Consider the following 15,038-nt stretch of genomic DNA (forward strand, 5'->3'; position numbering starts at 1 on the left):
AAGGGGGTATTTCTTTTCCAGACTTTAATTTATATACTATCTCTTCTATTGTAAAAGTTATTACTTTATTAATAGATCAGTCATATGTCACAAAATGGAAAGATTATTGGGAGCTAATTAGTATGCACTTCATGAAAATCTCCTTAACACATAAAAATATGATTGTAAATAACTCCATGTTATGGTTACTAAAGGAATTTTGTACTTCACCTATTATACCTAAACATATGGTTTGTTACCCATTAAATATTATTATTAGCTATCGTAACTTTATATTCATGCACCCTAAGTATAGGAATGGAATTTTATTATATTCCTATAATGTATACTCAGGGTATGCTTTCGTCATCTACTTCTGAAGGAACTCATTTAGCTATAGATAATGATCTAAAGTACTGGTATCAGTTGATATCTGATAATAAAGTTAAAATCTAGATTTCTTAAAACAAGAATTTGATCTAAGAGAAACTTGCTGGTTAGAGGTTCAGACCTTTAGACAACATCTCATTAATAAAATAGATCTAATGTCTATAACAGTTAAAGAATCTATTCCAACACTGATTGATTACTTGATATTAAATTTACAGCATAACGTTTCTGATAAAGGTAAACTTTCATACATACATAAAATTATCAGACAAGAAACTTTTTACAGTGTAGATACATACTGGAATTATTTCACTTCTATTAATGGGAACCCACCAAATCAACAAGATAAACAATATATATTGGAATCTGCCTATAGAACTATGTCTTCCATTGTCTGGAGACTTTATACATTGAAATTTTTACATAGATCTTTTTATACACCTTTGATGATGAATAAAATAAATAATAAAGATAATCTATATAAGAGATGAAATGTAGAAATTAATGCTGACTGGGCTCATATGTTTTATGACTGTATAAAATTGAAAGAATACTGGAAGTCAATTAATGAATTTTTGCAGGCTCTTTTTACAGAAAATTTCATTATTTCTAAATCTCTTATATTATTCAACACACCTGTACCTCAAAGTGTTAAAAAGGTTAAGCTTCCCTTGTTATGGTCTATTCTAGCAGTGGCTAGGAAAATAATAACCAGAAATTGGATCTCAGATACACCTCCTTCGTTCAATGAATTTAAAAATGTTATGAATATAGTGTGCCATATGGAAGTAAACACAATTAGGTCAAGAACAACTAGAAAAACATCTTATTATATTGTATGGGATAATTTACAAAATTTGTTAAAAATCCTAATTTCAATAGCATGGTATTTTAGTTTAATTAATTGATCTGATTGTAGTGGATGTCTTTGTAAATACTTTAGTTGTTTTGTTGAATGTTATAATCATATCTATTTTTAATTACTTGTATAAAATTGTTATGATATCTCTCTTGTATGTTAAAACAATAAACCTGTTTTGAAAAAAACATGTCAGGAAAATAAAAATCACAAGACTATTTTCTGCATATTTGTTTGTTTCAAAAGTGGTCTGCCTACCACAGGTATGGGGTAATCACATATTTCTGTAATAAGTCAAATATTAGCTACAAGCATGAATATTGCAATAGCATATAATTTTGAAGTTTGAAAAAATAGGAACTAGTACCAGTGTCATATAACTTAGTTTTAAAAGGTACGGACTGAAAACAGTACTGCAAAACATAATGTGCATCTTCTTGCCAAACCTTGGGTAAGATATCTTAGTCAATGTCCTGTGAATCGCTTGTCTTTCATGATAAATTGACAATTTAATCATGTTAGCTAACAATAGATCTGAAAACAAAAATAGGTTGCATAGTTATAGTTGAATGCAATGTCCATAAATAATAATTATGTATATATTATTTGTAAGAGGTGAAGTACATTTTGTCTGCAAAACTTATTTTAAATCTATCTGAATTTTATTGTGCACAGCGTAAGTATACACAGAATATCTGAATATTACTTAAAATGTAATTGTTGACTTCTCCATTTTCCTTACAGAAATATGTACTAAAACAAGTTACGCCAATGTATGCAAAACTTGGATGGCCAACGAGCAATCTGAATGGATCATTTGTCCAGGCTTTTTATCAGACTGAGTATTACTATTTTTTTTACTATTGTGTTATATTATATAGCAAGACATTTCAAAAGACACATACTTATAGTATGCATGACAATGTCACCAATTTTAAATGAATGGTTACACAAATTCAGCATGCTATGCAAAGCTTTGCCCTGTAGCAGAGCACCCCACCACTCTTCTGTAGTTAGCTAGCTGAGAAAGCTCTTGTTTCATATTGATTAATGTTATCATGTCTAACAGCTGAAACTTGGATGCCAGTTTCCATATTTTCTTATTAGGCACAGGAGAGATCAGATTTTCTGTTTCTCTGTCACTTGTATTTGATATTTAGCACAATGATTTATGAGAAAACTCTGCTACCAAAGAGTTGGCTTTTCCTTTTCACTGTATAGGTCACACCACATTTAGATCAGTATTGCATAAATTTACATACCTGTTTGTAGTGGGAGAATCGCTGTCTATATGTTGCTCTTAGTTGTGGGAGATGTTGACATTTAAATGTTTTAGATAACTAAAAATGCATTCCTTCCCATATTATTACTGAACACATTTTCTGGAATGGAAAGAAGCAAAATATTGATTTCTTCAACCTGCTACATCATCAGACTTTCCTTTTGCAAAAAAATCATACTGTGCATTTTAAATAGGAAGTCAAATATGGTACAACTTTGTTTCTGCTACCTTTATGTATCTTCCTTTACTGAAGTGTATATATGAAATTAATGGTGGATTCCTGCTGTGAAAATGCTGCTTATTAATGTTAATTTTGATTAGGGAATTACGCCGGGAACTTATAATGCTGGCCTGTAGCTTTGGCAGCAAGAACTGTCACCAGCAAGCTATAACTCTAATATCAGAATGGATGTCAAGCAATAAAAACAGGTAAGCTTAAGAAATTCTGCATAATACATAAGAAGGAATGAAATTAAGCAAACTGAATACATATGTGAATTTCTGCACTTAATGAATTGTAGGTGTTTGTATTCTTTAAAACTGTCTGTTAAATGGTATTAAAGCTAAGAATTTCACTGAAATTGCATGGGTATTATGATATTTAAGGATTCTGTTAGCACAGCATATTCCTTAAACTGATCTTATCCTTCTTCTGCTGTCACAACATACTATATGGATTAACTGTGATATCTGCATTTTTTCTGAAGCTGTAGCAAAGTATTACAGTTTTCTGTACTAATATTCTTTAATGGAATGCATGTTCAGATATAACAATTACAGCTTTATGTATGGAGCACCCATACCACTGAACTATATGAAAACTTTTCATTTCTAGCATGTCATACTGACTTACAAAATAAGCAGTTCCTTTGTCTCCACATACTTATTTGCCCTACTGTTTTTCTTTTTATTTCCTGCATGTCTGAAGTCACATTATATTTAATCAGAGACATAAACCTTAGAATTGCAGCTATAAACTCCAGTGGGGGTTAGTATAATGATTAAAGTGTTTGACAGACTCATGGTACAAGGTTTGATTCTTACCTTTAAACTGAAAAATGTCAAGGCTTAAAATGGTTCAGAATGACAGCTAGCCTAGTACTTAACCATAAACCTATTAACTAAGTAAAAGTAAAATAAAAACAGAAATTGACAACTTCATTTCCTACAGTTTTAACTTACAGATACAGAGTGCAAATATTTGGACAGATAACAAGCTGATAGAACATTGTCGGTAGTTAAAAGCTTCAAGGATTGGAGGTTGGCTCAATGGTTAAGGTGTTTACCTTATAAACAAAATGCAGAGTTTGATTCCCATATGGCATAACTGCCTATACTTAAAGTGGCCCGTGAGGACAATTAGCTTAGTACTACTCTATGAACCAATATGCCTTAAAAGCTTTTTACTAAGTAGTGATAGCCATGCTTTTCTTATTTGTTACGAGTTGAAAAACTCTGCATGTAGCAACTGCACAAAATAATCCAAGTGAAAATTTTTCAGTTTAGATGCATTTCTGTCCCATTAGTCTTTCTACAGGTGTATGATTTCTCAGTGAGTTATACTGTAGTACAAAACAACTTGATGTATCTCAGAGGCTCTTTTAAAAATTCTTGATAATTTTAATTTTGTGCCCTTCAGAATTTTAATACATAGGAAATATGCATTGCAGGATTCTCTGCAGATTCATATAATTCTTTAAATGATTTAGTAAGGTATCGGGGTTATGCTGAGAAAAAGTTAACAGTAATGCAAGTTTGTTCTTAAGCTGAGAAATAGATGATAGCACAGAGCCAAAGAAATACAAATATTACTTCACACCTCAGGTTCAGAAAACAAATGTCAGCTACAGTTCTGAAGTAATGAATACAAAAAGTCAGTTTAAATAACATAGACAATATATAAAAGTGTAATGAGTCCTGTATATATCAAACACATAACTTATAAGACATCACATAATACTAAGAAAGGCATTAGAAGTCAAAAGTCCTATTCTGATATGTCTGATCTGCAGAAGGATGATCTGCCTAGCCGAAAAGGAATGTATAGAGTCTTATAAGTGAATTAGGGATGAATGCATTGCTGTTGTGTTCTCTGTCTCTTGAGAACCTGCAGACAGCAACCACTATCAATGCAGTTTACAAGGCAAAGGGGAAAAATGGCAGTAGATTGCCAGATCGTTTTCCATATCGCACATGCATTCACTCACACCGATGGACAAGTTAGAGTCCCAGGAATGATAAGTCTAAGTAGTTAGATAATGAGCATTAGTTGTACTTTTCTCTGTCTGAAAGCACAAACTGCTTGAGAATGTTGTCAGTTCTAAAACATTTAATATCATACTTTTTATTTTATGAGTGTTGTTGGGGAAAGATGAATGTGGTTTATTATACATAGATGGCTCACTGGGAAGAAAGATACAAAACAAAAAATAAAATAAAGCAAATGCTTTATGAGTATCAGAAATAAACTAAGACAATGACAGTAATGACAAACCAAATGATTATATCTATAAGGATAAAATAAATCCATGAGAACAACTTATTTGCTTTGTAGACCTGTGAATTAATGTATTTGTTAAAAAGAACAGTGGAATTATTATATATGTAATTTTGTGAGTATATCTAAAGGGGTAATTAAGTCAGCAAATGCTCCTGATAAACATAGAATATGAATAATTACTGATACGTCATCTATTTCTTTGTATTTGTTTATTAAATAGTACAATGACAATATTGACAAATTTCAGGCTCAGCCCAGGTGAAATACAAAACATTATATAAACAAAAATACAGAAATGCAAGCAATGACAGAGTAATTCAGACAAATTACATAGAAATAACTGTATAGATACATTCTAGTAAATAAGCAAAGTGCAATACATAATCAAGCAGAGTGTAATGTACTATATATATATATATATATATATATATATATATATATATATATATATATACACACACACACACGCACAGTTTCTAAAGTGGGTCAGTCTTCAGTAAATCTTGAGAGAGGAGATGAGACTTGGAAAGGAGATGAGGTAGATGATATGTCCTGTGATTAAGCTGGAACACTTTGTTAGATGAGTAAGTGCTTTTTGCGTTTCAGTCTGAATTTGGAGTAAGTGTTGATTACCTTTATGTTAGTGGGGGCTTGTAAAAGATTAAGTGCCTGAGAGGAGAGTGCATGTGCAGTGCTGCAGAATTTAGCTGTATGGGTAATTAGAGTTGGTGTGGCTTGTGAGTAGCTGCAAGTTGAATAAATATGTGGAAATGGAAATAGTTTTTAGAGTTGGATCCTAAAAGTAGGTTAGAATTTTGTTTTATGGGTAGCCATTTGGCTTTTTCTAGGGTGATACAGTGATGCTTGCAGATATTTAAGCTTATAATGAATTGGGAGATGCTGATATTTTGCAGTGTGTCAAAGTTTTTCTTGGAGGTAGAAACAAACAAATGGAAGCACATATTCAAGTTGAGAAAGGAGAACTCCTTTACCAATGGCTGCTCTGGCTTGTTGGGATAGGAAAGGGGAGACCTTTTTGGTCTAGAATAGCAAGAAGTTAATTTTGGCTCTCACTTTTCCTATGTGTAAATAGAAGTTCTGTAACTGATCAAGCCATAATCCTAGGTATTTGAAGGTTGAGGTTGTCTCTATGGAATGGTTGTATAAGTCAAATATAAATAAAGAGTCAGGTGCTTAGTGGATGTTCTGTTGAGTTCCAAAAAGCATATTTTTGGTTCTGGTCAGGTTCTTGGTTTATGAGTCGTTGGAAAAGCTCATGTAAGTCTGAGGCAATGAATGTAGGTGTAAGAGTGATCTGACTGGCAAATGACTATGTCGTCAGCATAGATGATAGGAGGGAGATAGGAGAGGTCACAAGGAAGTTTGTTAATGAAAATGGAAAAAAGAAGGGTGGGATCCTTGTGGTACATCTTTGGTAATATGTACAGATTCTGATTGGGAGGATCCTATTTTAACTCTGACATGTTTGTCAGTGAAGAAGATTTAAACCAGGTTTTGACATCTGGACTGATACCAATTTATTCATTTTTTTTATTTTGGAGAAGATGGTGGTCAATGAGGTCAAATGCCTCTGTTAGGTTTATAAATAGGGCACCTGTAAGGAGGCCACTATCAAATGTTTATAACATGTCATCAGTTAGGGACCAAAGGGCTATCATAGCACTTTGTTTATGCCAGAATACATACTGTTTGGAGGATAGCAGGTGTTACTGCTAGACAGAGGGAGAGAGAGAGTTGGTTGTAAACTATCTTTGCTAGACATTTGCCAAAATTTAGGAGGATGGCTATTGAATGAGAGTGAGCGGTATCTTTTGGGTTGGTTTGTTTTGGGAGGGGATCAAGCAGGGCAGTTTTTCAAACCTGTGACATGATGTTTTTTGTGAGACAGAGATTGTATTGGTGGGTGAGATGAAGACATAGATGGTCTCTGCAGTGATATATGAACCAGGCGTTTATATTGTCAGATCCAGGAGAGGTTTCAGTGGAAATATTTTGAACTAGAATTAGAGACTTCTTTGGGACATATGCATTTGAAATGGAAGAGGTAGGTGAATGGTGGCTGGGAGGGCAATGCATGATCTATGGAATGTGTGGAGCCTGTTGATGAGAGGTTGCTCAATTCTTTAAAGAAATCTTCTGAAGAAAGGTTTGTTTTACCACACTGAGTGGTATTTGTAGACAGAGTGGCATGAGGAGATTTTTCTTCCTGTAGGAAGGTTAACCTCTTTCCAAAAGTGTTTGGTGTAATGTAAGAGGGTAGTTTGTTTCTTTGTATGGATATTTCTTTTGTGTCTTCTGATGAACATCTTGGTTAAGTTAAGTAAACTATAAAGGAGATGTGGTTGTCAGTTGTGGGATTTTGTTTCCATTGTTGTCATGTTTCATCCCTTTGAGTCAAAAGATGGTTAAATTCCATAGATAGCCATTCAGCATTGATGGGTTTATAAAACTTGTGGATAAGTGGGAATAATCTGTAGCCAGAGTAGAAAGTTGATTAGGATTACAACTGCTGTATTAGGGCCATGTAAGGAGAATATATGGTTTTAATTGTGGTCTGTGAGAGAGTTTCTGAGTTATTAAAGAGAAAGAGAGTTATTGGACCTAGGTTGGGTTCAATCTTACTCTTTAGAAGAAGTATAAAGATTATGGAGGATAGTCTGAAGTAGGTTCTTTGGTGTTTTATGGCAGAGAGAACAATGTTTATAAGCCTTAGTAATTGGATAGAAGAGCAATCCTGACAGTGGTGAGCTCAGAGTGGGTTTGGTCTGATTACTGGGGGGTTGGTGTGGTGGTTTGTTGGTGTGGAAGTTATGGAAGTAGAAGTATTGCATGTTGATGAGATAATTGATTGGTTATGTCCTTTCTGATGATGTTTAATATAGGTTTTATGGGATAAGGGAGGTGAAAGGAAACAAGGAGGAGGTAGGACATGGTAACTTGTGGAAGGAGGAACATTTTGCTGATTGGATGTGTGTTGTGTTTGCACAGGGTGTTGTAAGTGGGAATTAAGACTTCTAAAGAACATAGATCGAGAATGACTTTTAAACGATTAGATATAATAAATATTATTACTCCTGCAATATATATGTATTCTGTATAGACAATATTAACTAAGCAATCACCATCATCATGGAGAGATATTCTAACCTGAGGATGGGTTGTTTAATTTTAGATATATATTTTCATGCCTAGCTAGGATGTTTTCTTTCAATAGCTGTTAAGGAGATAACACTTAAGCATGGAAATATAAAACAAAATCATAAATACAGCAGAGCACAGAGAAAGAAATGAAGCTCTACGTAACTGAATCTGTTCACCTCCACTACCTCACCTACCTTATAGCATGGATATGTACACTACAAAAGTCAGACTGCAGTTTGATATCTGTTGTTGTGTACATGGCAGCTGATACTTGCACTCCCTGCCATGGAGACTGCAAGGGCAGTTTGGCATAAAATTCAAACAAAAGACTACCTTTTATAGCCACCCACTGCACTTGATCAACAAACTCCAAAACGTGTCACTCTCTGGTGATGCTAGTACTTAAAACCTGTTTGATACTTCAGTCTAACACACATTTGTGTACTGACTATGCTTTTTCACACTGTGCAATATATATTATTTCTCCACTGGAAGATTAGTCTATTGATACTCTATTTCAGCACTGCATGTTATCATTTCTGTATTATTTTTGTACAATTTTTATATACTTTTTGTATTATTTTTGTACTATTTTTATATATTTTTATATACTTTCATGTAAATATTACATCTTTTTGTAAGTTGGAGCCTTTCTCCTCGGGTCTCCACTGAAAATGGTCCATATGGCTCAGCTGGACTAACCCGGTTAACAAATATCAAATCAAATAAAAAATATCAAATAAGTATTGGTTTTTTTAAAGCCATTAGTTCTTCAGAGGGGTGGTTCATAGGTTCATAGGTTCATAGGTTGGTACTAGGCTGTCAGCCCTAGGGCCTATACAAGCCTAGCCATAACAATTCCCTGGCTATTTCTTCCCACATTATTTACTTTCCTGGACCCCTGTCTAGCAGGGCGACTGACGTGATCCCTGGGGTGAATTTCCTTTCTCCCATCCAATCATCAAGGTTCCTCTTGAAGAGGTCCAAAGAGGCACTCTGCTTGACATGTATGGGCAATCTATTCCAGAGTCTGGGGAGTCTCTGGGTCAGGAACCTATCCCTCCAGCATGTTTTGTTTATTGTGATGACAAGGTTTAGATCCCTGGAGCATGTAGCTCTGAGGGATTGGGATTTCTTTAAGTGTAGCATGTCCAACTCTTTATAATAAAAGGTGCTATAATCAGTCTTTAGCATTCATCTCCCTCCTTTTCCTATTTGTAAATGTATAATAAAGAGTGTCTGTATTCTTCATCGATTTATGTTGACACTTATGTCTGCTGTTTATGTGGCATCACTTAGTGATTTATGACTTTCAAAACTGTAAAACGCTTTGTGCTCCTACATTTTTTTTCTCATAGAGCAGATACAGGGATCGTTACAGCAGAGGGTTATGATTTGATCTTTCTGATCATAACGCTTATCATGTGATCTCAAAATGGAGGTCAAAAGTCAGTGCCCCAGTTTGTTTTATTCTATTTTAAAGGTGAATTTCTTGACACTCTTACCTTGAGCAAACAATAATTTAGTTATGGCTGGAGACTCTGTCATAATCTTCTGTATCGTGAACTGAGTTCAGATCACTAAGAAGTACTTAGAACCCTTGAAAGCCATGTCCCTATTGCTCATGACTGTCACTTTTGGTGCATCCATACCTGTCAAACTCCCCTAATTTTTCAGACTGTACATAATTTCATATTTTTGCTCTGTCCTTAACAAAATGGATGATTTTCTATTAAATTACTATGAATTACAGTAAGGCTAGACATCAGAGTTTCATATTTCTTATTGCATAGAAAATTATTGTTGATGAAAAACCTGTTGTCCTATTAACTTTTTAAGTGAATTAGATTAATTTCTAAAAATTGTCTCTGATTTTGGGCCTTACTTTTGGTTTTACACAGAATTCTTGAAGACAGAATTTGGGATGTATAGTTGTCCCTCATCATCTATACAGTAACTCACCAGCTCTTTATAATAAAAGGTGCTATAATCAGTCTTTAGCATTCATCTCCCTCCTTTTCCTATTTGTAAATGTATAATAAAGAGTGTCTGTATTCTTCATCGATTTATGTTGACAAGCCCTACATTCTTACATGCATACATTTGTTTGCTAGCAGAAGAAAGCTGGAGTTCTGTCTAATCTGCCTGATAGATGAAGCTTTCTCTTTGCAGGTGTCGCTTTCTCACACTTTCTCCCCACTTTCAATTCATCAAATGGCATTTGTATAATCCACTTGTTTTCATCTCTCTTCTTATTGGCCTTTTCCTTCTGCAAGTATTCTGTCATTGAAATAATATTTTCTCATTACTGGACTGAAATAATACTTTTCACAAGATGTTTATGATCTCCACCCGGCTTCAACATTCTTTCTTCATTAGAGTTACTTCTTTGCACTTGTTTTTAATTATTTTAACATAAGTTTGGTGCAAGTATATATTATTAGCTATTAATAGCTTCCTATTCACATATTTTGCATCTAGAGTAGAATGTTCACATTTCACTCATGCATTCCATTTCTACCTTTATCGCCTTGCTAGCTTTCCTATGTATCCTCTCTAGCTTTTCAGCACTTTGGTTCATTTAACTCTTATTGGATCCATGTTTAAATGCTGAGATTCAGGTGCTCCTTTATTTGCAGTTGTTTTTAGGAATCATGAAAAACACCAGTCAATTGTATTAGTAGTGAATATGATCTGAGAGCTGAGATTTGGTGACATCAGGCCTCACAGTTCTATCCGTGTTTGTCACTGCATCTCTGGGGATTCAGACTGGTTACTCTTATGATAATAAGTATTAAACATAATTGATTGTAAGAACCCTGTCAAGATTTAGCATTGAACAAGGTGAACACAATTGTACTTGATTTAATTTTGTTCCATAGATGTTTTTCTGTCCTGTCAGTACATATTAATCTGATTCAGGGCGGTTACAGAGTCCTATGTTCTTCCTTACACACCTCTGATAAGATGAGATGTAGATCATATTGCTTCAGTTCTGACAGTATCTAACATGCTGATGTATAAGATGGGGATCTTAGTGGTGATGAAAGGACACTTGAAAAGTCAAAGGTTCACCTTGGTCCAAATTCATATTTGGCTGGATGCTGGGTAAAAAGTGGTGCAGACTAGATTTGACCAGCTGCTGTCATTTGCTGGCATGGGAAAGTTGTCTCCTTTTCGAAAAACAAACAAACAAACAAAACATCATACAATTTTCAGGCACACGTTGAATAGTGATACTGCAGGTAAAGGTGTTTTACAACATATTATATTATGGACAGGGGTAAAACTAGGAGTAAGGTGGTTAAGGGGGGCTTCATTACATTATATTTTGTTATTAAAAACCCTGTCCCTAACTGTACCATTAAACAAGACATACAGACATTGGTACACACTTGTATTCTCTTTCTAGCCCTCACTCTCAACCTGACCCACAAATACACGCACACACACTCACACACACACACACACACACACACACACACACACACACACACACACACACACACACACACACACACACACACACACACCACTTACTGCTAACTCACATACATCACAACAACAATGCTCAACATTGCTCTTTTTATAACTTCTTCACTCAATCACCAATTTATGCAATGATATGTTACAGCAAAAACAGCTGCCAGCTATCTCTGCATTGAAAGTAAAGAATACAAGACACACACACACAGACACACAATATATATCATATGTATATATATATATTTACACACATATATATGGTTTACTATCATAAGGTAGATGTCCACAAGACATACCTACCTAAAACATCGACACAGATGTTTCAAACGGAATTTCGAGAAGGTCAGAATCTTGCAAACACACTTTCTAATGCGAATCCGACCATTCTTGACATTAGTAGATTGATGTCGAACACTGCATACCAAGTGACAACACTATTTAGCGGGGGAAAGCCCACATTTACCCACACAGATTAAATATTCCAACTGTGATATCGCACTACAGTGGGGAAAATGGCAAATTTCCTGCTCCGCACTGTACAGCAATCTCTTGCCAGAAGGCAAACCACATTTGTGCAAATGCACAATGCATTCACTAACCCAAGACTCGCATGAATGAAGGTTCGACAATACGGGTTCAGCCAACCAAATTTCAGCAGCCCATGGTGGTCGGACCCTCACTCGGAATTCTGATAGTAAACCAATATTTATAAATATCTATGTATATATATATATATATATATATATATATATATATATATATACTGTAGATATATATATATATATATATATATATATATATACATACAAACATAAAAACAGGTGCTCAAGCCTGATCAGTGTGCAGAGTATCCACATAAAGCAACTGCAACAAAAAAACAGCATAACACATCCATTAGAGGCTTTATTGTAGAAATAATCCAGATAAAATTCAACTGCAAATGGAGAAACAACTGTAAGCAGTTAGTTTAAAAGAAAATGACTGTAAGAAACTTCCTGGTTGCTTACAGCTGTTTTCCTTTAGACTAGCTGCTTGCTTACAGACATTTTCTTTTACACTAGTTGTTGCTTATAGTCATTTTCTTTTGCACTAGCTCCTTACAGTCATATCTGTGCAACCGAGAAATTGCTTACAGCCGTTTTCTTTTGGCCTAAATTTTATCTGGATTATTTCTACAATAAAGTTTTCATGGATGTGTTTGCTATTTTTTGCTGCAGTTAATAGGTTCATAGGTTGGTACTAGGCTATCGGCCCTAGGGTCTATACAAGCCTAGCCATAACAATTCCCTAGCTATTTCTTCCCACAGTATTTACTTCCCTGGACCCCTGTCTAGCAGGGCGACTGACGTGATCCCCGGGGTGAATTTCCTATCTCCCATCCAGTCATCAAGGCTCCTTTTGAAGAGGGCCAAAAAGGCGCTCTGCTTGACATGTATGGGCAGTCTATTCCAGAGTCTGGGGAGTCTCTGCATCAGGAACCTACCCTCCAGCATGTCTTGTTCATTGTGATGACGAGGTTTAGATCCCTGGAGCATGTGTCTCTGAGGGATTGGGATTTCTTTAAATGTAGCATGTCCAACAGCTCTGGGTTTGATATGGCCTTGTATATTAAGCAGAGATTGCCTCTGAGTAGACAATATGCGACAGAGTATAGGTGGAGTTTTTTTAGATAGTCAGCATAGGGCATCTGCTTTAGGCCTGTGATTCTTTTAGTGAGGTATTTCTGCGGACTTTCCAGTTGTTGTAGATGTCTTGAGAGGTACATACCAAAAGGGGTTTTGTATTCTATAACGGGTCTAATGAGGGATGAGTACAGTGGGACAATGACCTCCTTTTTTCTGTATGAAAAGCCCTTAGTGATGAGGTGTGCCACATAGAAGGATTTTCTGACTGTTGTGGCAATGTTGTTATCGAATGTGAGACCACTGCCCACCTGTGTCCCTAAGTCTGTTACCACACTTTCAGTGTTTAATGTACTGCCACCTATGTGGTAATTCACGGGTACATGTTTTTTTCCCAAAGGGGATAACTATACATTTCTTGGCTTTGATCTTAAGCCCATGGCTCTGGCACCAAGCATTTGTTTCTGTAAGGCCCTTTTGTAGAATATTCACAAAATTTGGGGATTCAATAATGGCTCCCAGTTTGCAGTCATCTGTGAACTTTGTTAGACAGAGTCCCTTAGTGTTGGCCTATACTTCAGAGAAGTAGATGCCAAACAAGAGTGGACTGAAAACTAAGGTACTCCACTTTTCACTTGTCTGGAGCTGGATTTGGAGTCGGCTACTTTTACAGTGTGGGTTCTGTCAGTAAGCCAGTTGGCAACCTATCGAGTGATGTAGGGATTAATGCCCAGCTTAGTAAGTTTATCTATGATTCCAGAGTGGGGCATGGTGTCGAAGGCCTTGGCGAGGTCCAGATAAGCTGTGTGGACCACCTTACCCTTGCCCATGGCTCTGGAGACTGATTCGAAGAAGTCAGTCATGTTCAGGAGACAAGATTGGCACTTTACGAACCCAAACTGCATGGGGTCCAGTGTTTGAAGGTTGCCAATGTCTTTGTTTATAAGTTCCATAATAATACGTTCCATGGCCTTGCAGATCAGGCTCGTCAGACTGATGGGGCGGTAGCTCCTGGGATCCAAGCTGGATCCCCCCTTGTGGAGTGGGATAACTGTAGCTGTGTACCACTCAGTGGGCACGAAGCCTGAGGTGAGGCTATGATTAAACATGGCACTTAGGTGAGGTGCCAGTTCATTTTGTAGTTCATGTAGTACACAGTCTGGGATGTTGTCTGGTCCCGTGGATGCTGTTTTCTTAGCTTTGGAGAGTGCATTTTTTACCTGTGTGGCTGTTATTACCGGAATTTGGCAATCTTGCCGTACTGAGATGGGCCCGTTAGGAGGTGAAGGGGGGGTGAAGTTTGCAGTAAATCGATCTGTCAGGATATTGGCAATATCCTTGGGATCAGTATATTTAATGCCATTCTGTTGTAACTCAGAGCAGACCTGAGTATTGCCATTTAGATTCTTAAAATAGCTATAGAATACCTTGTGGTTGTCTTTGGAATCTTTGGCAATTTTATTTTCGTAACTTGCTTTGGAGGATTTTATAAGGGATCTCAGCTTCTTACTGAGGCTGGTAAGGAAGTTTTTTGCATCCTGTGATTTTCCTCTTTTCTGCAACAGTTTCTTCCTTTTGTTGTAAAGTTTTGGCAAGGGATCACCAGATTGGCTTCCTTTTTTTGGAGGAGAGCGTCTTGTTTCTATTGGGGATGGCATGATTCACGCACGAGTGGATGTGCTCGTACAGTGCCTTAGTGTAGCATTCAGCAGTCGAACTTTCAGTTCCCATCTGCATGGGTGATATATATAGTTGATA

The 15,038-nt window shown here is 36.0% G+C and overlaps 1 protein-coding gene across 1 annotated transcript in view; it reads left to right on the forward strand.

Annotated features, from left to right (window-relative positions):
* TRHDE (thyrotropin releasing hormone degrading enzyme) overlaps nt 1–15,038 on the forward strand; it is a 5,519,112-nt gene that overhangs the window by 4,245,226 nt on the left and 1,258,848 nt on the right. Inside the window, 2 exon segments of the mRNA XM_044088069.1 lie at nt 1,973–2,070; nt 2,832–2,939. Coding sequence (XP_043944004.1) covers nt 1,973–2,070; nt 2,832–2,939 — 206 coding nt within the window.

The sequence above is a fragment of the Protopterus annectens genome, chromosome 11.part0 (genome assembly GCF_019279795.1).
Source record: "Protopterus annectens isolate FY-2018-M chromosome 11.part0, PAN1.0, whole genome shotgun sequence".
In the NCBI taxonomy this organism is placed as follows: Eukaryota; Metazoa; Chordata; order Ceratodontiformes; family Protopteridae; genus Protopterus; species Protopterus annectens.